The sequence below is a fragment of the Leucoraja erinacea genome, chromosome 14 (genome assembly GCF_028641065.1).
Source record: "Leucoraja erinacea ecotype New England chromosome 14, Leri_hhj_1, whole genome shotgun sequence".
NCBI lineage: Eukaryota > Metazoa > Chordata > Chondrichthyes > Rajiformes > Rajidae > Leucoraja > Leucoraja erinaceus.
In genome coordinates, this window is record NC_073390.1 from 39,474,924 (window position 1) to 39,501,646 (window position 26,723).

The 26,723-nt window shown below is 44.9% G+C and overlaps 1 protein-coding gene across 3 annotated transcripts in view; it reads left to right on the forward strand.

Moving 5' to 3' along the window:
• The first annotated feature begins 4,880 nt into the window (after positions 1-4,880).
• Positions 4,881-26,723, forward strand: part of atp13a3 (ATPase 13A3) — a 49,891-nt gene continuing 28,048 nt past the window's right edge. For 2 of the 3 annotated variants that reach the window (XM_055646220.1, XM_055646222.1), the window contains exons 1-10: positions 4,881-5,130; positions 9,984-10,069; positions 11,365-11,538; positions 12,131-12,322; positions 16,500-16,570; positions 17,064-17,144; positions 18,664-18,733; positions 21,029-21,163; positions 22,462-22,534; positions 25,358-25,489. In XM_055646220.1, coding sequence (XP_055502195.1) covers positions 10,019-10,069; positions 11,365-11,538; positions 12,131-12,322; positions 16,500-16,570; positions 17,064-17,144; positions 18,664-18,733; positions 21,029-21,163; positions 22,462-22,534; positions 25,358-25,489 — 979 coding nt within the window. In that variant the 5' untranslated portion in view covers positions 4,881-5,130; positions 9,984-10,018. Of the gene's footprint in view, positions 5,131-9,980; positions 10,070-11,364; positions 11,539-12,130; positions 12,323-16,499; positions 16,571-17,063; positions 17,145-18,663; positions 18,734-21,028; positions 21,164-22,461; positions 22,535-25,357; positions 25,490-26,723 lie in introns of all 3 variants that reach the window. The other variant, XM_055646221.1, reaches the window with a different exon arrangement.

Sequence of the window (26,723 nt, forward strand, 5' to 3'; positions counted from 1 at the left end):
ATCTGCAGTTCCTTCCTACATTTAATATATTTGGGTATCTCTTCATAGTCTCATTCCTGACAAGGGAAGCAAATAAATCTTAAATCCTCCACATATTTTATTTTCAGTTTGCTCCTGTCTTTTATGTGTTTATTTTTGTAACGGGGTATTTGTGAATGATCCACGACAATATACATGCTGAAAAGTTCATCTTTATTCCATAAGTAATCTGGAACATTAAAACTGCCAGCCATTCATACCCAGCTTGGTGTGGCTACTGAGATTTGGCTGACCTTGTAGTACCGTAATACCATGTAAAGGGTGGCATGCACGTACGTGTAGTGGAGATTATATACGGCATGGATTAGTAAGGGTTAATCTACACTGGGTTTACCTATAACACCAGCAGGTCGTCAGGAAGACTCTGAACCCTCAGCAATAATGTTTTGCAAGAAGCGTTTATGTGCACTAAATAGTTTTGGTTACTGATCTGTAGCGAGCGAACAATTTCACACCAGTTAACGCTGTACTTTGCAATGCTTCCTGCACTCTGAGTACTTTCATTCCTTGGCCGTTAATATTCATTGTATCAACGCTCAGCTGCACAATCATCTGCTTTCAAAAATAGTCACAGAAATGTTTTGGAAATTACTTCTCTTGTTTTTGTTTATAATTGTGAAAAACGGTAAAGAAAGTGAAATAATTATCTTTCAGGTGTAGTTATGGGAGTGTTTGGTTCCCAGTCTCACAGGAGTAACCTTGCAGTGGCCAGAGCAGCAATGGCCATTAGTCAACAGTGGGCAGTGCAGTGGTCACAGCTGCCTGCAGTGGGCAGTGCAGCAGTGGTCAATGCAAGCCTAGACTTCTGAAGGCCGCATTCAAAGAAATTAATGATTTCAAAGATAGATTGTTACTAAACTCATGCTCTTGTGATAAATCTGAAACTTTTGGAATTTGTAATTACTGTAAAAATATTGAGAGAAAAATATCTTCAAAAGGTATCTTGAACGTTCGGCTGATAAGCCAACCAGTTGGAGAAGTTGAATGTGATATTTGTTGGGATTATACAGAGTAGCAGGGATAGGAAAGTTGTGCATGGGAGAATCTGACAGTGAGCTAAGACTAGGTCTTAGTCATATTCATACAGTGTGGAAACGGACCCTTCGGCCCAACTTGCCTCCGCCGATCAACATGCTCCATCTACACTAGTCCCACCTGCCTGCGTTTGGTCCATGTCCCTCCAAACCTGTCTTATCCATGTGCTTGCCCAAGTGTTTGTGAAAGGTTATGATAATACCTGCCTCAACTACTTACACTGGCAGCTCATTACATTTACCCACCATCCTTTGCTTGTCCCTGACTAAATGTCCTGTACCACTGAACATGACCTCCTGCATTCAGCACCCTGATTGATACCTGGTCAATTTGCCAAAAGCCTTCTTGACCACCCTATCTACCCGTGACGCCACTTTCAGGGAACTATGTACCTGCAAGCTCTACAACACAGATACTATGGCAACGTTTAAGCAGGTACTATCACAATGTTTAAGAAACATTTGGACAGCTACATGGATAGGAAAGGTTTCGAGGGATATGGGTCAAATGCAAGCAGGTGAGACTAGTGTAGATGGGACATGTTGATTGGTGTGGGCAAGTTGGGCTGAAGGGCCTGTTTCCACTCTCTGACTATGACTTACTAAGGCTTTGCATTCACTGCTTAGGTCCCGGTTAGACTTCCCATAGATCACTGAGGCAGAGTTGCCGAGGTCCCAGATGAAAGCAGGATCTCGTGTAGTCCCATCAGCAGCAGGGATTTGCCGGGTTTTAAGGCCCAGTGAGTCTAACATCAGTGTGAGGGACTGTATTGGAAATAAATCTGAAGGACAGGATTTCTGTGCACGTGGACTGTCGGAGTGATCAGAGATAGTCAACATGGCTGCCCTCTCTCTGTCTCTGCCCTCTCTGCCCTGCCCTCCTGTGTTAGTGTCAGTGGTGCACCAGAGGCTGCAATCTGCAGCAGAAGCAGGAGGCTGCTGGATGTTTTGGGTCGAGACCATCAGAATAGAGTGCAGGAGGGGAGGGGTGCAGCAAGAGCTAGCAAGTGACAGGTGGGGAGGGGTGGATTGGCAGATAAGTCGGGTGGGGGAGGGAAGGGTGGAGATGGTGCCAGAGGTGGGGAGGGGGACAAGTGGAGAACAGAAGATCGGGTGACAGGGGTTATGGGGAGAAGGCAGGAGAATGGGGTTAGGAGGGAGAGATAGATCAGTCATGACTTGATGGGCTGAATGGCCTAATTCTACTCCTATCACGAATGACCTTATGAGTGGGAGATCCTGAAGTGCACAAAATATCTTGAAGTGGACAGTGGGGCTGCAGTCGTCTACATGGCTGTTCAATACGGCCCAATGATGGGATCCCATATGAAGGCTGGTCCAGTGAATGGAGCCATGGGATCCAAGGCAAGTGGACCAATTGGATGCCAATGACAAACAGTGATGGTGCAGGGAGAGCAAGTCTCTCATGGTGCTGGAGCCAAGGTGATGGTGACACTCAGTCCCCATGTGTTACCCTACTCCGTCTCAGCATTGCTGCTGATCTGGCCAGCTCTGCTAATATCTGACGTAAACATCGAGCTGCACTCGGCCAAGCAGTCAAAGACTCGAGTCACAGGCGTTATGTAAATTCGCATCTGTCTTTCACAGTTAGCATGGGTTAGATTTGAATGCAAAAACTAAATACTGATCCTATCATTACTCGGTGAAACGTGCTTCAAATGTACATCTTCTTCTTTCATGTGGCGTACATAGCCTAAAGTTGTTGGACAACTTGTTCTATTTGATCTTCCGTCTGTGCACGTCGAGTTGATTGCATTAGTCGAAACAGGGCAGATTGCCACGTGAAGGTTGCAATCTTCCACCCCAAATGTACATTGGGAAATCAAAATATTTTCCATCCTGAATGAAAATAACACTTGTTTTTACATAAACAATGGAAAACTTGCTGAAATCAAGTGACAGTGGAAATGTATTGTGCATTAGCGACTGTGATGTGTTCACCCACTGGACCTCTGAGTGGTAATGATGAGTACAGGAGGAGGATTGAAACGCTGACTGTGTACTGCCACAAGAACAACCTTGCTCTCAACATTGGCAAGACCAAGGGGCTGATTGGAAACCAGCAAAACAAAGCCAAGCATCCATAAACCTGTCTTCATTGATTGTTTGACAGTGGAGAGAGTGAACATCTTCAGGTTCCTGGACATGGATATCTGTGAAGATCTGTCCTGGACCTAGCACATCAATGCAATCGTAAAGAAAGCTCATCAACACCTCTCCTGAGAAAACGGAGGAGATTTGGTAAGCCAACAAATACTCATTTTGATTTCCAAAGGTGTACACTAGATTGACTGGTTACATCACGGCCTGGTTTGGTGACTCGGTAAACATTTTACCTGCATTTAGCTTGTCCAGTCCTTTTATAATGTTATATGTTTCTATAAGATCTCCCCTCATCCGTCTAAACTCCAGTGAATACAAGCCTAGTCTTTTCAATCTTTCGTCATGACAGTCCCGCCATCCCAGGGATCAATCTCGTGAACCTACGCTGCACTGCCTCAATCACAAGAATGTCCTTCCTCAAATTAGGAGACCAAAACTGTACACAATTCTCCAGATGTGGTCTCACCAGAGCCCTATACAACTGCAGAGCACTTCAACTTCCCCTCCCATTCCGAATCTGACCTTTCTGTCCTCGGCCTCCTCCATGGCCAGAGTGAGTCCCACCGCAAATTGGAGGAGCAGCACCTCATATTTCGCTTGGGCAGTTTACACCCCAGCGGTATGAAGCTCTTCCACAGCCCACTGTTTCCTCCTCTTCCTTCTCCCCGCCCCCCTCCCCCTGGTCACATCAGTCTGAAGCAAAGATTATAGATGAGCTCCATAATCTTTGGTCTGAAGAAGGGTTTCGGCCTGAAACGTCACCTATTTCCTTCGCTCCATAGATGCTGCCTCACCCACTGAGTTTCTCCAGCACTTTAGTCCAGAAATACTAGAGGAGCCTTTGCTTTTAGAGTATCTTTACTTTTGTCCAAAGATCCTATAGCAGAGCAAGATAGGCTACTCCTGCTAAATGCAATGGACTGACGTGTAGTACGCTATGGAGGGGATCATGGGCATTTTAGCAACCTGAGCCTACCTAACCCGACCCGACTCGCACTGTAATCAATGTTGCGGGGCAACAGTTTGTGTGGGTCAGATTCATAAGTCTGTCAGTTCAAACTTCTTGTCAAGAATAACATTTGATTCTGGTAATTGTCTTTTTTTAATGTTTTTTAAATCATTTCTTTTTAAATGGCTCACAGTGTTTGAGTTGATTTTGTAGTAACCGGAACCGACCCGACTCGCAGGGTGATTGACAGGGGGGGGACTTTTTGTGCGTGATTATAGGGTTAGATTCATAATTCTGTTAGTTCATAATTCTGTTGATTCTTGTTAAAGAATAAAATGTTTATAAACACACATACATGAAAATTATATAAATGTATATAACACACACAATTATATTTCTTCTAATCCAATAATGAACTTTATTTCAGACTAGACAAGGGACATTAAATAAGAAACATTGTAAATAAGAAACATTGTAAACCTCCCTGCAACTTCACACACACTAGGCCTTATTCCCCCCCCCCCCGGCACTCTCTGGCCTGCCCCCTTACTACAATGTCCCCTCTCCTCGCCGCCCCGGGCCCCGCACTCTCTCTCCCCGCTGCCCCGGGCCCCGCACTCTCTCTCCCCGCTGCCCCGGGCCCCGCACTCCTTCTGGCCAAAGATCCTAGAGGAGCTCCTCTATAATCTTTGCTTCTGCCCGCTGCGGATCCAATCTTTGACCGGAAGCAAGAAGGCCGGAGCAAGAAAGCGGAGTCAGGTTGCTAAAATGTGTCCTATAATCACCCATGAATCCGCCCATGAGCGTACCTCGCGTCTGCGTGAGAGTAACCCATCTTGCGCTGCTATAGGATCTTTGCTTTTGTCTACGTTCCAGGCGGTGACGCGAACGCATGGTGTCGGGGTCGCGCACGTGGCCATGAACATGGTGGGCAGCGGATAACGGCGGTGGCTGCGGCGGGAGCGGGAGGACTGCAGGGCCGCGGTGAGTGAGAGGGGGGCCGGGCCGGGCCGGGAGGAGGGATGGACACACGGGGTGGGGTGGCCGGTGACCAGGGGCCGGAGCCCGGCGGCCTCACATCGCGGGGGTTCAGGGCCGGGTCGGTGCCGGCCCTTCACACAGCCCAGGGCCGGGGTCGGGGTGAATCTCCGGCCGTGGCGGCCACGTCAGTGGGTGTATTTATGGCACAGACACACACGGATTGTTGAGCAGTGCGGGTGGGTGAGGCGATGGGGACAATGGGGACGGATCAGCCAGGAGCCGCCGCTCACACACACACGCACACAGCTCACCGCAGGGTCAGGTGCCCGCACTGTCCATGAGGATGCACCCCCCCTCCCCCACACACACTTCCCCACCCCCACACTGCCCCCCCCCCCCACCACTCTCCCCCCCCCCCCACACTCTCTCTCCCCCCACCCCCACACTACCCCCCCTCCCCACACTCTCTTCCCCACCCCCCACACTACACTACCCCCCCCCCCCACACACTCTCCCCCCCCCCACCTCACACCCCCCCACCCCCCACACTACCCCCCCTCCCCACACTCTTCTCCATCCCCACACTACCTCCCTCCCCCCCACACACACCCACCCCCCACACACTACCCCCCCTCCCCACACTCTACCCCACCCCCACACTACCCCCCCCACACACCCCTACACTCCCGCACCATTCCCTCCCCCACCCACCCACTCCTCCCCAACGCTCCCTCTGCCCCATCCCCACCCCTCCACCCCCACTCTCCCCCCCCCCCCCCCCTGTCCCACTCTTCTCTTCCCCCCCCCCCCCCAGCTGGAGTTTGGGATTCAGGATGAAGCAAGGAATCATCACTTCCGTCGGGACCCTGCCTGAGGAAGGGTCTTGACCCGAAAAGTCACCTATCCATGTTCCCCCGAGTTACTCCAGCACTTTTCCAGGTTAGGTCGGGGGGAGTTCTCGCCTGCCACGGGTACCATGTAATCCTGTGCTACCTGCTGCATTGTCAATGACTAAAGACTAAACCGTCTCCCCCACCTGGTTTGCCAGGTGAGGAGGGAGCTGTGGACCCCCAGCAGGACCAAAAACAAGACCTGTCAAAGGGCGGATGGGCTTCTAGCGAGCCAACAGTCATCCACACTTCAGTAGAAATTGCGTTCACTGTCATACATAGCATTGTAAGGTATGACGATAAAAGCACATACACCAAAACCCTATACCCTGTACTTCCAGCAGCGGAAGTCCGCAGGAACTGGAGGACAGAGATGTGTGTCACCGTTCCTGTTGGAAACCAGCACCACTGTGTCGCTAATGTTTTCAAAGATGATGAATGTTGTGTCTTTTCTTGAATGAGCACTTCAGCTGTGTTAATGGTGATCACAGAAGCCTTTATGTCAGCATACTTTTATTGTGGCTAATCATTGACAGGTTACAAATGATTCATTGCTCTTGTTCTGTCATGTGTGCCCACAACAAAATAATGAAACTCTAACTTGCTGCAGCCTGGCAGGCCCGTAAGCACAATAACGCAGAGATAATAATTATACAACAATATAATCAATGAATCGCCGTATTACCAGGTAACTATAATAATGCAAAATCGAAGTCTGAGTCTGAAGAAAGGTCTCGACCTGAAACATCACCCATTCCTTCTCTCCGGGAATGCTGCCTGTCCCGCTGAGTTACTCCAGCATTTTGTGTCTATCTTCGGTTTGAACCAGCATCTGCAGTTCCTTCCAACATGGAAACAGGCCCTTCAGCCCAACTTGCCCACACCGTCCAACATGCCCCATCTCTGCTAGTCCCACCTGCACGCATTGGGCCCATTCCCCTCTGCACCCGCCTCCCTAGACTTGCTCTCCTCAAAGAAACAGAGAGACACAAAGAAATGGAGTAGCTCAGCATGTCCGGCAGCACCTCTGGAGAAATGCACGGCAGTGAGACAGTGGATGAAGCGGGAAGTTGCCGCAGATACCGCTGTAACTGGGCACTCTGCACCTGTCTGTGACCAGGTGACCAGTCTTAAATTGTCCTAGAGTCATTGTCTTAGTGTCTGTTTGTCTCAACTTGCCCACACAGGCCAACGTGTCCTAGCTACACTAGTCTCACATGCCTGCATTTGGTCCATATCCCTCCAAATCTGTCCTATCCATGTACCTGTCTGTTCCTTAAACGATGGGATAGTCCCTGCCTCAACTACCTCCTCTGGCAGCTTGTTCCATACACCCGCTGGGTTACTCCAGCATTTTATGTCTATCTTTGGTGCAACCATAGACACAGTCCATTTGCTGAGGTTAGTGTTGTGGAGAGTGGTAACGGTAGCTGGGAAGAAGCTATGTAAATGATATTACTGAATAGTGAAAAGCTTGTTTCACTCGTGGGAGAGTCTAGGATCAGAGGCCACAGCCTCAGAGTTAAAGGTCGTTCCTTTAGGAAGGAGATGAGGTGGAATTTCTTTAGTCAGAGGGTGGTGAATCTGTGGAATCATTGCCACAGACGGCCATGGAGGCCAAGTCAATGGATATTTTTAAGGCAGAGATAGATAGATTATTGATTAGTACAGGTGTCAGGGGTTATGGGGAGAAGGCAGGAGAATGGGGTTAGGAGGGAGAGATAGATTGGCCATGATTGAATGGAGGAGTAGACTTGATGGGCCGAATGGCCTAATTCTGCTCCATCACGTACGAACTTATGAACATATCCGGGCCCTTCAGCCCACCCTCTTCATGCTGACCATCAATAGATAGATACTAATCCATTTACCAGCACCAGGTATGTAGGCTTCCACGTGTGGGTGATTCATGGGATGGATTTTGAGTGTGCCTGGCCTCACCACTTACCCAGGCTGCGAATTAGCTACTGCAATGGAGAATCAGAAATAATTGATTTTTAAAGCGTGTCGTATTGGGGGCACGGAAGATGCTGAGTACATATGTTCTTTGGTACGAGAATTTGTCTGAAAAGATGTGGTGCCAACACAAATATGACCGTATTTGGTGAAAGTGGCATTTGAAATCTGTTTATAGACGTCAGTAATGATTTAAAAATCCGAAGTTGTATGACAGCAAGTCAAAGGGAACGGACCAACCTACTAATTGTAGCACCATTGTGACTGGCAACAATAAAAGCCAATGCTAATTTCTGTTTTATTGAAATAAGATATAAATGGTTTTTAAGAAGCGATACAAGGTTGTACAACCACAGTCTTGTTCAATTGCTGTAAGCACTCGGTGGCAGAATATTAGAATGCACAAGCAGATCCACACCCTCCAGCGTTCCAGAGAAAACAATCCAAGTCTGTCCGACCCGTCCTTGTAGCTGACGCCCCATAATCCAGGCATCCTCTGCGCCCTTTCCAAAGCCTGCACATCCTTCCTGTAATGAGATGACCAGAACTGCACGCAATACTCCAAATGCAAATTAACCATTATAAAGGATGAGGTTAGAGATCTCAGAGGTTCATGATAAAATAGACCAAAGTCAGCAGGGGGGAGAGAGTGATCAAAAAGGCAGTTCTGACTACGTATGATATTTGTTGGCTTATGTTGTGGTATCTGGCCAGATCAGGAGCACGGCAGCAATTCAATGACACAGAGTGCTGGAGTAACTCAGCGGGTCATGCAGCATCTGTGGAGAACATGGATAGGTGACTTTTCACAGAGTGCTGGAGTAACTCAGCGGGACAGGCAGCATCAGGCTGTGGAGAACATGGATAGGTGACGTTTCACAGAGTGTTGGAGTAACTCAGCGGATCAGGCACCATCTGTGGAGAAAATGGATAGGTGACGTTTCACAGAATGCTGGAGTAACTCAGCGGGTCAGACAGCATCTGTGGAGAACATGGATAGGTGACGTTTCCGGTCAGGATCCGTCTTCAGATGGCAACAATTCACATGGTTGGGACAGGATGGCTCATTGTGATCTTGGATGGGCATCCTCTTTGTGTCTCAGGTACCCACACTGGCATTCTTCAGTGAGAATGCTTCTTTTGGGCTGGCTGTTACCTATAGTAAGAACAGCACACAGACAGAGGATGTGGAAATTGTACGTAAAGACCCCAGAGAACATTAAGGAAATCCTTTTTTACTCCCCAATGCATTGGTGGGAAGCAACCAAGATCATGAAAGGGTTCTTCAAAGAGAGTCAGAGTTATAGAGTTGGTCCTTCGGCCCAACTTGCCCACACCGACCAACATGTCCCAGCTACATTTGTCCCATCTGCCCGCATTTGGTCCATATCCCTCCAACCTGTGTTACCCATGTGCCTGTCTAACTGTTTCTTGAATGTTGGGACAGTTCCTGTTCTGTCCTCTGGCAGCTTGCTCCGTCCACCTACCGCCAATGTTACCAAAACCAAGACGGAGTGGGGCCATATTGTTTCAAAATGCCCCTCCAGCTTGTGTGTGGCTTCACTCTAGCAATGAAGATGGTTCCAATGAGTACAACAGAGAGTTGTGCTAGTAGACATTCAGCATGGGCACGATGGGCCGAATGGCTGAATCTCATGCTGTAACCCGAGAATTCTATGGCTCGATTGCTTTGAAGATAATTTACCAATTAAAAAAAAAACCCCAATTGATTTTACATTTCACTGTAGAAGCGCCTGGAGACTACTGGAGAATTATATCCTCATTTGCATAATTGCAACCGGTTTGGATGGTGGTTTTACAGTCTCCAGTGAAATATTTTGAATATAAAATATTGAACTACAGTTTTGGTGCTTATACGATGGTTCTTAAAGCTGGTGTAAAATATCATAAAATTATCATAGACAAGGCTATTACTGTGGTACAGTTATAATGTTGTATCGTGCTAAACTTGCATTGACAATTTGCTGAATATTATTTTTCTTCCAGCAGTTATCAAATGAGAGAAGCTGGATTTGTTGGACAAAATGGGAAAAGAAGAGAAGAATTATGTCAACAAGGAAAGTGAAGATGAGATGGTAAAATAACGTGCCAGATTGCCACCTTTCTGATTCTGCTTTCTTTTCTTTACCCCATCTACCTTTCAACACCTTTTATATAAATCTGTCGGGCGATACATTGCATTTTTGTTGTAAAACTATTTAAAATGTATGCACATTTTGAATCTTGAACTAGTTTTTCTCTTGATTTCTTTAGTAGTGTCATTTTGAAGGGTGTGGATATTGTGGATTATTGTTTCTTTTATATATTTGAGGAGCTTGAAATAGCTAAACTAGACATTCTGTACTAGCCTCTGCTTCAGAGATAGAGTTACAAAGCACGCCGGCTCCTCCTTTGTTCTCCCCCCCCCCCCAAAGCAGTCGCCCCACACTGGGCCCTCCATTGTTCTTCCCCTCCCCCCTCACGGCAGTCCTCCAAACTATCATCAGCCATCGACCATGGGTCGACCTGCGAGGCTTTGCCACCGCCAAGGCCCCATGTTCGCGTGGCTTCACTGCTGTCGATGCTGCACTTCATGCCTCCGTGGTACCGACCCGGGCCCCAGCCGTGGGCTCCGTCGTCCGCTCCACCGGCCCGTGAGGCCCTGACCCGGGCTTCTACGCGGCGATGCGGGAGGCATCGAGACCGTGGCGCCTTGATAAAGGCCTCCGGCCGCGTTCCCAGTCCACAGCTGCGGCCCCACAGTCGAGAAGACGACATAGTGTCAATCTGTTCATTTACTGAAGCAATTCATTTCCTGACATCAAAGTCTTCCAGGCTTTTAGGTGTGATGTGTTTATAGAAACTCTTGCACAACCTTATTGCCAGCTCATAGTGTGTTGCAGCTTAATCGAGTTCCCATAATGAAAACAAAGCACTGACTGTACACAACAAGCTCCTGTAAGTAGCTGTATAATAACAGTGAGATATCAATGCGGAATCTGGCTGAAAGATAGTATTGTTCAGGATCCTGGAAATAACTTGTTTAGAAAGCAGTGCCATGGAAACTGATGGGCCTTTTCGTTTGGCCTCTCATCAATTCTTTATGCCTCTAATTTAGAAATGTTGGAAGGAACATTCTGTGTAATAAAGGTTAAAATGAAAGCACTCGAGGAGAAAACAAATGTCTTCAGAGTGAAGCTGGGAATTTCACAATGAGTGACATGAACCACTTTCTCTAAAAAAAGATCTGCTCTCCTCCAATCTCCTGCACAGATGCTGCCTGACCTGCTGAGTTCCTCCAGCATTTTATTTTTGTTTGTTTAAATACATTGCACTATCTGGGCAACAAAGAGTCTTATTCCCAAATAATGATGCTGTATGTTTGTTGCAGGAGATCTACGGTTATAAACGATGTGTGTGGAAGTTGCTTCTGATTGTTGTTGGGGTCGTCTGCTCTGGTGGTTCCCTTCTGCTCCTACTTTACTGGATGCCTGAGTGGAGTGTGAAAGCAACCTGCACCAAAACAGCCCTCAAAGAGGCTCAAATAGTGCTACTGAGAACCACTGTAAGTATTGAAATGATGAATCGTTCTTCAATGACTTTACTCAACAACTTAATATACAATCGCAGTCAATTGATTTATCCATGAAGCTAATAATGAAGTGGTGCCTTTTAGCCAGAAGCTGCCAGCAACCTTGTGATTCATGGGTCGGTCGTCTCTTCCTCTTCAAGTTACTGGTCTGTTGTGCTTGAAATTAGTTTACAAATACAATATAGAAACAAGCCCTTCTGCCCACCATGTCCGCGCCAACCATCTATCCCCACACACTACACACACTAGGGACAATTTACAGTTATACCAAGCCAATTAACTTACAAACCTGTATGTCTGGAGTGTGGGAGGAGACCAAAGCACTTCAAGAAAACTCACGCAAGTCGCAGGGAGAATGTACAAACTCTGTACAGATGGCACCCGTAGTCAGGATCGAACTGGAGTCTCTGAAGCAGAGCGGCAGCAACTCTACTGTTGCACAACCCCGTATGAAATATGATGTTTTTTTCAGATGCATTTCTTTTAACATTGAAGATTGCGAACGTTAATGTTTGCCCAAAGTTTAGAATAGCTATTTGGGGAAAATTTACTTATTTTGTTTCAGGATGAATTTAGGACTTGGTTCCGTGCAAAGGTTTACACGTTATTGACCACCGGAATGGACCCAATGGAAAATTCCGAATCCCAAATCAGTAAGTCAGTGAAAAACGATGAAGAGTTGTGCACCGGTCAGCATCATGTTGAACACAGCAAGAAGAGGCTTCTCAGGAAAATATCAGAAAATCAAGCACTGATGGTAAGAAGTTGTAGAATCACCAACTTCAAACTTAAAAGAGCCAGTTCCCCTAGGGAACACGCTGCTGCTAACTATTTAATGAATATCTGCTCTAATCATAAATCCCTTGTACTCATAAATTTACAAGTTATTGGATTAAAATTAGGCCATTCGGCCCATCGATTCCACTACGCCATTCAATCATGACTGATCTCTGCCTCCTAATCCCATTTTCCTGCCTTCTCCCCATAACGCTTGACACCCGTTCTAATCAAGAATCCATCTATCTCCGCCTTAAAAATATCCACTGACTTGGCCACCACAGCCCTCTGTGGCAATGAGTTCCACAGATTAAAGGGCCTGTCTCACTTAGGCGAGTGGGAGAGACTCTGCGCTCGCCACATGGTGGCCACATGTTCGCTGGTGGTCTCTGGTGAGTCTCCTTCATGGTCGCAAGGAGTTCCAGCATTCTGGGAACTAGTCGCGGCCTCAGTATGGTCAACGCAAATTTTTCACATGTTGGTCACCATGGTGAAAATCGATAAACCTGTAGGCATAGGTGCAGTTATAGTGGGGCCGCCATGTAGTTATAGGTAGTCGAGGTTGTCATAGGTGGTTTTAGTTCATCGCCTTTGCTGACTGGGCAGTTTCATTGGCTCATTGGGGGAAAAAAACATAAGCACGAGTTTTCAGAACCAAGGATAACCAACCGGTAATGTTAAATGCTCGCCGAACTTCACAGCTGTGTATCTCTGGCTTATTAAAAATTGTCTGGCTTCTTAAAAGTGTCTCCACTCCTTCTCTCTTTCCCCCCCCCCCCCCCCCCCCCCCCCACACCCCTTCTCCTCACTTCTCTCCCCCCCCACCCCCCTCTTTTAAAGGACTTACCGTACAGTGTGCTAACCGTCTTAACCTTCCTGTTTATCGCGGTGTGTGTCTGTATCACCTTGACTTTGTCCAAAGTTTAGAATAGCTATTTGGGGAAAATTTACCGTGTGGATTTCAGACAGCGCTCCCCCGCTTTCCCTGGTCCCCGCCTTTGGGGGGTGTGTGTGTTTTCCACTCTTCATGAAATGGAAGATGGCGGACTGCAGGAGTGGGGCGCCATCGTGTATGGCTGCTCCACCTGCAGTCCGTCCTTTCACCCTTTTTAATTTTTATTTTTAGTCCTGTTACTACAAAATGTTTGTTGGAGGTCTTTTATGTGGTGGGTGGGGGGAAACTTTTCCTGGTCCCTACCTGGTCGGAGAGACAGTTTCCCTCCGAGCTGCTTCTTCGCCCCTTCCTTGCGGCCTACCATCAGACTGTTGCAGCGTTTCCTGTCGGGATCGACCGGGACTACAGCTTCGGCAGCGGTGCAGCGCTGGGACACCAACACGGAGTGGGTGATGGATTACCGGGTCACCGTGCGGTAAGCTCCGGAGTACTGTGACCGCCGACCAACATCCGAGGAGCTGTGGCTGCGGAGCGTCCAGTCGCAGGCGGCGGCGCTGGATTTAAACACCGCGGAGCCTGGGATTCGAGATCACCAGAGTCGGAGCTCCAACCAGCGCGATCTGAAGACTTCGGGTGCCGCGGTCTCCGGGGAGGAAGCGGCCGCTCCAGACATTTCCAAGCCGCCGAGGAGTGTTCACCCGATGCCGGCATTCCAGCTTTCTGGCAAGAGGGCCTGAAAACATCGGACTGGCTGCAGAGGCCACAAATAGGCCCCGACCTCGGGTGATCACAGAGGGAGAGGACTGAACTTTCTGATGCCTTTCCCCACAGTGGAAATTCTTTATTCTGTTGTGGGGGGACGTTTGTGTTGAATTATACAGTATGTTGTGTAATTTTTCTTAATTTTAATTTTTCTATGGATGTACGGAAACTTAATTATTTTTTTCTATGTAAAGCACTTTGGTCTCAACGCAAGTTGATTTTATTTATTTATTTTATTTATTCCGAACAAGTAAAGACATTAAAGACATTAATAGTAACAAAATCGAAATTATCAAACAATTGGACATTACAATCAATATTTACAAGCAATGAAAAGAACAAAAAGCAAATTTCCAATGTCCAACTCTGTGTCTGTATAAGCTCGAAAAGGAGTGAGAAGAAGAATAACTTATTAAATCTCACCCCTTTTCCCCAACACTTCTACCATATTTAAAAATCAATTAATTAATAATAATACTACCCCAGGCAATTTCCCATAATACCTACAGACATATATATACATACAACTATTATACACATACAAACTTCATATATGAAGTAACCAAACATAAGTAAACAATTGTAAAGCAATAGATAAACATTAACCCCCACTTGTCAACCATCCCCTCCATCCCGGTACCCCTTGAAAATTATTTTTTTATATATCATTTTAAAATGATTCATGTTTGTACATTGCTTTAATTCCTCGTTCAATTTGTTCCACACTCCTACTCCACAAACCGAAATACAAAAAGTTTTTCTAGTCGTACGGACTCTTTGTTTCTTAAAATTAAATATTCCTCTTAAATTGTAACCCCCCACACGCTCGTTAAATAATTTTTGAATGTTTCCAGGTAAATTTTTATTTTTGGCCCTAGACATTATCTGAGCTGTTTTGAATGTAACCAAATCTTCTAATTTTAATAATTTTGACTAAAAATAATGGATTCGTATGACCCAGATACGTGGCATTATGTATAATACGAATTGCTCTTTTTTGCATCATGGTTAATGAGTGTATCGAATTTTTATAGTTATTGCCCCAGACTTCTGCACAATGATTTAAGTAGGGTAAGATTAATGAACTGACCCCGTGGTACACCACAAACAATATCCAAACATGTAGAATTATGACTACCCAGATTCACAAACTGTTGCCTGTTACTTAAGTAGCTTTTTTTCCAGTCCAGTACTATTCCTCTGATTCCATACCTTTCCAATTTTTTTAATAAAATATTGTGATTAATTGTATCAAATGCTTTCTTCATGTCAATAAATATCCCAGCTGCATATAATTTATTATCAATGGCGTTTGTGATGTCTTCAATTGATTCTAATTGATTTAAACGTGCTATATAAATATATTTACTTTACTTTACTTTACTACTGACACTCGCCGTTCCAGTTTTTCAGGCGAGTGCCACGGACTTTACAGTCGCCGCCAGAGCACTGAAAAACTGCCTAAATGGGACAGGCCCTTAACTACCCTATTCTATGCTTGCATAGTTCTACATTACATAATGGTATATTATCTGCTTCAGTCGCATTATAATGTTGGTTGATGCAAGGAAGTGCAAATGCTGGTTTATATTATAATTGGTATTGTAATAATCCTTTTGGGTGCTGGGGAAGTGGGGGATATCTACTATTCATCTTTGTTTTTATTCACATAGAACTCCTGAGTCTGTGCCCTCTTGATTTGCCAGCTAGTAGTAAAGAGTTTTAGACATTTATTCCTTCTTTATGAATTTTATCCTTGTGCGTCCAATTAGAAAACTTGGTTTCCTTTCCTTCATGCCTTTACTGATTGATTTGAATAAATGTTATGAGCCAAGTATGTATACATACAAGGAATTTGCCTTGATGCTTTGCTCGCAAGTAACAACATGATATACAGTGGACAATTGAAAATAAAACATTATAATGAAATATAATACCAGAGCAGGAGGCTACAGATTTTGGTTGTTGCGAGCTACTACTCGTGGAAAAAAGCTGTTTTTATGTCTAGCTGTGGCAGCTTTGACAGTCCGGAGTCGCCTTCCGGAGGGAAGTGATTCAAAGAGATTGTGGCCAGGTGAGAGGGGCCAGAGATTATCTCACCCGCTCGCTTCCTGGCCCTTGCAGTGTACAGTTCGTCAATGGAGGGAAGATCCGTACCAGCCAATAATAGACAATAGGTGCAGGAGTAGGCCATTCGGCCCTTCGAGCCAATTCAATGTGATCATGGTTGATCATCCACAATCAGTACCCTGTTCCTGCCTTCTCCCCATATCCCCTGACTCCGCTATCTAGCTCTCTCTTGAAAGCATCCAGAGAACCGGCCTCCACCGCCCTCTGAGGCAGAGAATTCCACACTCGCAACAGAATAATGGCATTATTCACTTTGATACTTGGTTGAATTTAATTAGGAATAGGAATGCTTTATTGTCATGTGACTAGGCACTGTGAAATTCTTTACTTGAATACACAATGTATAACAATATTCTTATTTTGTTTTTAGGTTCGTTATTTTGAACACCGTAGTGTAACGTACTTTTGGAACAATAACTTACAAAACTTTAAAGATTTAAAGTAAGTTTACCATTTAAATGATAAGATCATAAGCGGTAGACATTAAGCCCTTTGACCGATCGAGTCTATTCTGCCATTCGCTCATGACTGTCATTGATTCTCAACCCCATTCTCCTGCCTTCTCTCATTGAGTTATAGAGTTATGCAGTGTGGAAACAGGCCCTTTGGCCTAATTTGCCCACACCGGCCAGACTCTCTGTAAACTTTGAAGCCCTTACTATCAATCTCTACTTTAAAAATACCCAATGACTTGGCCTCCACCACCATCTGTGGCACTGAATTCCACATATTCAGCATCTGGCTAAAGAAATGGGCAACATCATTTACACAGATTACAAGAATCTTAATTATTTGTGTAAATTATAATCTGATTTTTTTTTACCAAATTGAATAGTTTAGGAATAACTGCATAAATATTTACCCTGCGATATCACGATTGCATGTGATTTTGTTTTTATTGAAAACTGTGAGATTGTCTCTTTTGATTTCCCAGGGGTCTGACTGAGGGCATTTCATGGTCAGCTATACACACGCATTACAGTAACGGGCTGAGTAAAGATCTGGAGGAGTATCGGTAAAGTATTGTACAGATGCTGGGTTATAACGAAGATAGGCACAAAGTGCTGGAATAACTCAGCGGGACAGGCAGCATCTCTGGAGAAAAAGATCGGTGACGATTTGGGTTGGGACACTTCTTCAGACCCAGAGAAAGGAGTTGATTTTCTTCAAAGTAGGCATATCTTGCAGAGAAGGATCCCAACCCAAAACGTCACCTATTCATGTTCTCCACAGATGCTGCCTGACCTACTGAGTTACTCCAGCACTTTATGAAACGTCACCTATCCATGTTCTCCACAGATGCTGCCTGACTCTCTATTCCCTGCAAACATGAGCCTATCTAAAAGCCTCTTACATGTCACTATCATATCTGTCTCCACCCCTACTCCAGGCACCCACCTCCTGCATAAACAATGTCTGCATTTTGCCACAATTGCCTATCTTTGCAGGAACGACAGTGATCGCTTCAGATTGTTATCTTGGGATGGCCATTTGTTTTTCTTCACATTCCACATGGTTTTATATTTATTGAGCTAAGTGTGTTTCACAATGGTTGATGTATTATCTAGAAGCCATCTAACGTGTGGGCGTAGGGACTGTGAAAGAGTGTACTTCCCCGAGTAATTCCTGTCTTGCACGGGCAGACCACTGATCTTGCCAGGTGAGCTATCTGGCAGCACCTCTGCTTCTCAATCAGAAGCCGACTGCAATGATATCACGTCCTCCACACAACAGGGAACTGCAATAGTTGTGGAATGGGGGGTCAAAACGGAAAGCAACAATGCTTAGCTGCTGGTTCAGTTCAGTTTGTTGTCACGTGTAACGAGGTACAGTGAAAAGCTTTTGTTGCGTGTTAACCAGTCCGCAGAAAGACAATACATGATTACAATCAATCCATTTACAGTGTACAATGTTTTATGATAAGGGGATAACGTTTAGTGTATCATAAACAGATCATGGTGGAAGAACAGAACCATTTCTGAATGTGGAGTTTTCACTGTTGCTGTGTTGCGATGAGTTTTGTTCAATTGATTTCTGATAACATTGAAAGATTGGAGACTTCCTCTCCGGCCAGCCAAGATCCTGTCCAAGAATCACTTAAAATGCTTTGGGATGTACTGTGTCACTATCCGATATCTTAAACAAAACGCATTCTTTTGTTATAAATGACATTTCCCCATATTGAAATCATCCTTTCTGTATTAACAGATGTATAAGGATTGTAAGGTTCGCTCCTAACTTTCTGGCAGTTCCCAGAGATTGATTCATGCTCTCCAGTTTACATGTGTGACTATGTAACTCATGGAATGGCACAGTAGCTTGTCTTAATTAAGTACAATTGAATATTTTTAAAAATCCTTTTAATATCCAAGATAATTTTGAATATAAAATGGTTGTTCCCTCTTGAAAAGGAATACATCATGACCACAGACTATTGCCACTGTGAGTTTGAAATATTTATGGACAATCGTTTTAATTTATCATTTTCTACATTCCTTGTACTAAATATATTTTTTGATTTTATTTCTGTGCAGCAAGCTGTTTTTCGGAGCAAATGAAGTTGAAGTCGAAGTTCCTTCTGTTTTTAAGCTATTAATTAATGAGGTGGGTACTTAATGAGGAGAAAATGGTAGTGTAATGCTGATATCCATTGATCGGTTTCTTCCGTCTCCCCATTGCCTGTCATGTTAAGGTGCAGAGGTTAGACTGGTAGCTGGGGTTTAAGTTGTGGCATCAAGAACAGGTCAATCTGCTCACTAACCCGCTGCACCATCTCCATAGATTGTGGCAGATCTATCTGTTTAAAGTAATCAAAGTCAAAGTCAAATTTGTTCGTCACATGCACCCGAAGGTGCAGTGAAATGAATTTGCCAGCAGCGATACACTTAAAAAAAGATTGCACAATACACATTAGAATTGAACACAATCCCTGCCTTTCTCCATAATCTTTTTAAATTAAATTACCATCCTCTCTTCTAACACCTGGAAGACTATATTTGAGTTCTTCAGGGCAATGCAATCTGTGTTCATGCCTCTCCATGTGAAGTTGTTTTTTTTTGGATGGTCATTTAATTAGTTTGTGTTCCGTGACGTCCCTTATTCTAAATGGCTCGGTTATTTTTAATGCCCTTTATCACTGCACACAATTTAATGCAAGTTTACCCAACCTTTTAAAAACTCAGTCCCATTGCCTTTGGTTCTTGCTGACTATTCTTTATTAAACTTTCTCCATCTTCTGGATATCCCCTTTGGGCAGGGACCTGTCATCAGAGACTGGAGACCCGTGGTCTAATTCCTCAACAGTCTGGATCCAGTTACTGTTGTGCTGCTGCAAGGCCGGATTGCATTGTGTTTTTTTCGGGACATATGACAATTCAACACTCTTGCCTCTCATTTAAGGGTGTTGGGGGTTATGGGGCAAAGGTAGGAGAATGGTGTTAAAAGGGAAAGATAGATCAGCCATGATTGAATGTTGGCGTGGACTTCATGGGCCGAATGGCATAATTCTGCTCCTATCACATTTGAGCTCTTGAGACAGCAGCATTCCCCTTGACGTCAAGCAGAGCTGTCAATGGACGTGACTGAGACTCCACAGGGGCTTGGAGTACATGGGTGGCCTCTATCTATAGCTCCTTGGAAGCATTCTCCTTGTGTGAACCACCACCCTGCAGACTGCAGATGATGCACTTGCACCGACATCTGTTAGTGGTTGGAACTGGACGACCCTTGGCCACTTGCGTTCTGTTTGGCCACACATGTTCATCCACACGTCTGTCTGTGAATGCTCCTCCACTTTAATCATCACCTGAATCTCAATGACTCTTCCATGTCTCTGGGGAATTTCTGCTAGTGCATTGATAATTTATTGTCACATGTTCTTGCTACAGTGAAAGTATTTGTTTTGCATACAATTCACAAGTATGCACAGAGTCGCCAGGTTACACCAAGTGGACAAAAATTGCAAACGTATTCAATTGTATGCACATTTCTAATGTAACTTATTGACCCAGAGGGTGATGGTGGTGGGTGTATGGAATAAGCTGCCAGAGGAGGTGGTTGAGGCTGTGACTATCCCACCATTTAAGAAACAGTTAGACAGGTACATGGATAGGACAGGTTTGGAAGGTTATGGACCAAGCGCAGCCAAGTGGGACTAGGGTAGCTGGGACAGTTGGGCCGGTGTGGGCGAGTTGGGCCGAAGGGCCTGTTTCCACACTGTATCACTCTATGACTATCTGTGGCAATGAAGGAGAACAGATTGAGGTTCACAAGAAAAACCCCTTGTATTCCAGTGAGGTATTACCCTGTCTCTCATGACTGATTACTGGGGGGGGAGGAAACAATTGAACACAATTCAACGCTCCATCATTTTGGAGGTTCTACATTCTTCACAGGTCAAGATTCCCATTTAACTTTGTCACGGGTGGCACGGTGACGCAGCGGTAGAGTTGCTGCCTCACAGTGCTAGAGACCCGGATACCATCCCCACTATGGGTGCTGTCTGCATGGAGTTTGACTGTGGCTGAGTTTTCTCCGAGATCTTCGGTTCCTCCCACATTCCAAAGACGTGCAGGTTTGTGGATTAATTAGCTTGGTATAAGTGTTAATTGTCCCTAGTATGTGTAGGATAGTGTTAGTGTGCGGGGATCGCTGGTCGGTGGGCCGAAGGGCCTGTTTCAGACGCCTCGGCCTGAAACGCCTCCCAGAGATGCCGCCTGTCCCGCTGAGTTACTTGAGATTTTTGTATCTATCTTAAACTAATTTGGTCACGATCAGATATGTGTTAATGATGTGGCCGTATATATGTAAATCTGAGGTTTTGTCCATTTAAGACTGTTAAATCCAGAGATGTGTTATGGACTGCGTGTAACTTACATACACATTTTGTTTCATTTTTAGGTGCTCAATCCTTTCTACATATTTCAAATATTTAGTATAACTGTTTGGAGTTTTAATGGCTATTATTATTACGGTGTGGCAATTATCATAATGTCAATTATATCGATTGTGACCACGCTACATACTGTTAGAAAGGTAAGAGGTTAACGCATTGGTAAACATCTGTCTGCAGCATTATCCGTGGTCCCAACCCAAAACGTCACCTATCCATGTTCTCCACAGATGCTGCCTGACCTGCTGAGTTACTCCAGCACTCTGTGAAACGTCACCTATCCATGTTCTCCACAGATGCTGCCTGACCCGCTGAGTTACTCCAGCACTCTGTGAAACGTCACCTATCCATGTTCTCCACAGATGCTGCCTGACCCGCTGAGTTACTCCAGCACTCTGTGTCTATCGTCGTATATGAATTTGTTTTAAGAATGAACGGGAGCTATTATTTCAGTGATTTATTGTAGGCGGGACATGTCCAGATTAGCAAAGCCCTCAACAGGCGTGATTTATATTACAAGTCTCCTCAAGAAAGACATATAGGTATTGACATGTTAAATTACATAAAACAACGTTGTAATAGAGGAGGAATGCATTGCAAGTGACATGATATAAAATTGTCGTCCAAATCATTTGGAGCTGTCTGGTTTACATTTAAACTTCCTGAGAAGGACCAAGGTTGTGACATGCCTTTGGCTTCTCCAAGTAATTGTTGAGCCTTGGCAGGAAGAGTTGTAGCTGAGTTTGAGTTTGAGACAGTGAGCGTTCACTTTATCCGTGCCCCTCATGATCTTGTACACCTCAATAAGGTCACCCCTCAGCCTCCTACACTCCTCCCTATCACACCTCTCCCGGTAAAGTAAGCCCAATTGCTCAGCTAACACTCTGATTCATCTCTTTTGCACCCTTTCCAACTCAATATCACTCACTGTGGCGCAGCGGTAGAGATACTGCCTTACAGCGCCAGAGATTCATGTTCGATCCTGACTATGGGTGCTGTTTGCGGAGTTTGTACGTTCTCCCCGTGACCTGCGTGGTTTTCCTCTGAGATCTTCTGTGTCCTCCCACACTCCAAAGGCGTACAGGTTTGTAGGTTAATTGGCTTTGTATCAATGTAAAATTGTCCTGTGTGTGTAGGATAGTTTTAGTGTGGATATCCCTGGTTGATGTGGACCTGTTGGGCTGAAGGGCCTTTTTCCAGGCTGTATCTCTAAACTAAAGGTTTCAAAGGTCCTTTATTCTCATGTGTACCAATTAAGGTACAGTGATATGTGAATTACCATACAGCCATATGAAAAAAAAAAAGTGACAAGACACACAACTACATAAACGTTATCATAAGCATCCACCACAGCAGATTGCTCACAATCCGTGTGTTTGTAATATATTTATAAATATTTGATACAGTGCATTTTAATGAATTGATTTGCTTATTCTTTCAGCAATACGTGATGTTACATGACATGGTAGCGGCCCACAGTACTGTCAGAGTTTCAGTTTGCAGAGCAGACAATGGTAAGTGAATGTTTAAGTTTTGACAATAGACAATAGATGCAGGAGTAGGCCATTTGGCCTTTCGAGCCAGCACCGCCATTCAATGTGATCATGGCTGATCATCCCCAATCAGTACCCCGTTCCTGCCTTCTCCCCATATCCCCTGACTCCGCTATTTTTAAGAACCCTATCTAGCTCTCTCTTGAAAGCATCCAGAGAACCTGCCTCCACCGCCCTCTGAGGCAGAGAATTCCACAGACTCGCCACTCTCTGTGAGAGGCATGAGTATTCTTTAGTAACCCTGAAACTTGAACTACATTTGTTGATGATTAATTTGAGACGGTACTCTGTTTTAAACTTTCACCCTTTAAACTAAATAATTGAACAAATCTTTTGATCATGCCAGAACATGTCCATTTCCAGTTTAACGGATTAAGTGCTTTGGTAATAAATCTCCCTCCAGTCTTTGTAGAAGGAATTGTACTAGAATGCCAGAGGCTGGAAGCTTTCAGGGGAGGTTGGCCAAACTTACATAGTTACATAACAATAGATGCAGGAGTAGGCAATTCGACCCTTCCAGCCAGCACCGCCATTCAATGTGATCATGGCTGATCATCCACAATTAGTATCCCGTTCCTGCCTTCTCCACATATTCCTTGATTTCGCTAGCTCTAAGAGCTCTATCTAACTCTCTCTTGAATGCATCCAGTGAATCGGGCTCCACTGCTTTCTGAGGCAGAGAATTCCACAAATTCACAACTCTGTGTGAAAAGGTTATTCCTCGTCTCAGTTCTAAATGGCCTACCCCTTATACTTAAACTGTGGCCCCTGGTTCTGGACTCCCCCAACATCGGGCACATGTTTCCTGCATCTAGCGTGTCCAATCCCTTAATAATTCTACAGGTTTCTATAAGATCTCCTCTTATCCTTCTAAATTCCGGTGAATACAAGCCCAGTCGATCCATTCTTTCATCATATGACAGTCCCGCCATCCTGGGAATTAACCTGGTGAACCTACACTGCACTCCCTCAATAGCAAGAATGTCCTTCCTCAAATCAGGGGACCAAAACTGCACACAATACTCCAGGTATGGTCTCACTGGGGCTCGGTACAACTGCAGAACGACCTCTTTGATCCTATACTCCTCTCTTTATGAAGGCCAACATGCCATTTGCTTTCTTCACTGCCTGCTATACCTGCATGCTTACTTTCAGTGACTGATGTACTAGGACACCCAGGTCTCATTGTACTTCCCCATTTCCTAACCTGACACCATTCAAAGAATAATCTGCCTTCCTGTTTTTGATACCAAAGTGGATAACCTCACATTTATCCACATTAAACTTCATGTGCCATGCATCTGCACACTCACCCAACCTGTCCAAGTCACCCTGCATCATCACAGTTCACACTGCCACCCAGCTTTGTGTCATCTGCAAATTTGCTAATGTTACTTTTAATTCCTTCATCAAAATCATTAATGTATATTGTAAATAGCTGTGGTCCCAGCACCAAGCCTTGCGGCACCCCACTAGTCACTGCCTGCCATTCTGAAAGGGACCCGTTAATCCCTACTCTTTGTTTCCTGTCTGTCAACCAATTTTCTATCCATGTCAATCCCCAACTCCCAATACCATGTGCTCTAATTTTGCCCACTAATCTCTTGTGTGGGACCTCATCAAAGGTGTTCTGAAAATACAGGTACACTACATCCACTGGCTATTCCCTTGCCCATTTTACTTGTTACATCCTCAAAAAATTCCAGAAGATTTGTCAAGCATAATTTCCCCTTCGTAAATCCATGCTAACTTGGACCGATCCTGTTACTGCTATCCAAATTACATCTTTGATAATCGACTCCAGCATCTTCCCCACCACCGATGTCAGGCTAACTGGTCTATAATTCCTTGCTTTCTCTCTCACTCGTTTCTTGAAAAGTGGGATAACATTAGCTACCCTACAATCCACAGGAACTGATCCAGAATCTGTAAAACATTGGAAAATGATCACCAATGTGTCCACGATTTATAGAGCCACCTCCTTGAGTACCCTGGGATGCAGACCATCAGGCCTTGAGAATTCATCAGCCTTCAGTCCCATCAGTCTATCTGGTCCTGTCACCCTAAGTCCTCTGGTTACTAGTACATCTGGGAGATTGTTTGTGTCCTTAGTGAAGACAGAACCAAAATAGCTGTTCAACTCGTCTACCATTTCCTTGTTCCCCATAATAAATTCACCTATTTCAGTCTTCAAGGGATCCACATTTGTCATAACTAATTGTTTTCTCTTCACATACCTAATGAAGCTTTTACTATCCTCCTTTATATTCTTGGCTAGCTTACCTTCATCCTTCATCTTTTCTCCCCATATTGCCTTTTTAGTTACCTTCTGTTGATCTTTAAAAGTTTCCTAATCACCTGTCTTCCCGCTCATCTTTGCTATGTTATACGTCTTCCCTTTTATTTCAATACTGTCCCTGACTTCCCTTGTCAGCCACGGTCACCTCTTACTCCCCTTAGAATCTTTCCTCTGGAATATCAAAAGTTGAGGAGAGATGTAACTGAAGTGCATACAATCATGAGAGGCACAGATAGGATAGACAGTCAGAACCTTCTTTCCCAGGGTGGAAATGTCCAACACTGGAGGGCACAGCTTTAAGGTGAGGGGTGAAGTTTCATGGAGATGTACGCAGGGCAAGTCTTTTACACAGAGAGTGAATGGTGACTGCCTGGGCCGCATCTGGTGTTTCATCTGCTGTGGTTTGTTTGGCATTTCAAATTTCATGGAAAATGTTGGCCTCTTGTCAAACAAATAATCTCTTTTGTATCCCTTGTCTTTTTTAGAAATAGAAGAAGCTTTGTCTACAGATCTGGTGCCTGGTGATATATTAGTCATTCCATCGAATGGGACTATAATGCCCTGTGATTCCGTACTGCTGAGCGGCACTTGCATTGTTAATGAAAGCATGTTAACAGGTAATTAGATACAGTGGATTAAAGAAGATGGTATCATTTAATCTGTTGTCGTTCATCCTGTGGCCTTCATCAGAGACTCATTCAGTAAAATTCTCTGATGAAAATAAACACCTGAGGAAAATCATATTCAGTTGAGCGACAACACAGTTGAGGTAAATGGCGAGCATTTTGTTGTAGTGGCATTTCCCCTGCTACTGCGGGCATTTAACCAAGTACAAGTGACTTCTAAACTCATGCTTAAAGTTCTGATCTTCCTGGATGTGACGTTGATCAAAGCTGTGTTGGAGATCAGTAATGCACTGGACCTTGCTGTGTAAGCTTAGTTTAGTTTAGAAATAAAGTGTGGAAGCAGGCCTTTCAGCCCACCAAGTCCGCGCCGACCATCAATCCCCGTATACTAACACTATCCTACACCCATGAGGGATCGTTTACAATTTGTACCAAGCCCGTCGAGAGGGCCTGAACATCAGGCCGTCCGTAGCGGCGACTGCGGGGGGTGCGGGAGGCCACGACCACGGGTGAACATTGGGGAACATCGGCGAGGAGGTTGACTGGACTTTGGTTCCTTCCCTCACAGTGGGGAACGTTGGTGCTGCTGTGGGGATGTTTGTGTTGTGGACCACTGTGTTCTGTGTTTTTTTAAATATTCATAGGACTATGGGAAATAGCATTTTGTTGTCTCTTACTTAAGACAATGACAATAAATTGAATCAAAATCAAATGAAAATCAATTAGCCTACAAACCTGTACGTCTTTGGAGGGTGGGAAGAAACCAGAGCTCGGGGAGAAAACCCACGTGGCCACGGGGAGAACGTGCAAACTCCACACAGACAGCACCCGTAGTCAGGATGGAAACTGATCTGTGGTGCTATGAGGTAGCAAATGTACCACTGCGCCACCATGCCGTCCCTTGCTGGAGACCCTCAGCTGGTGGACCGGGTGCACCAGCTGAGGGTCTGGTCTGGTCGAGCCTATTTACTGACTGGGTATTGGGGGGGTCTCGGGCAAGTAAGAGTATATTCAACTTTTATTTAGTGTTAACTTCAATGCTTTAAATATTAAACAATCGGGTTTGTTTTTTACTGCTTTGAACATTTCTAATCTTTGTATTGGTTTATTCATTTTTCCCCCCGTGTTTTAAGTATCAGGAACATTCCTCAACTTTGACAAAGAGTGTTATTTCATTAAAGTCATGGAGTGGAGAAAAAGGCCCTTCGGCCCAACCTGTCCATGC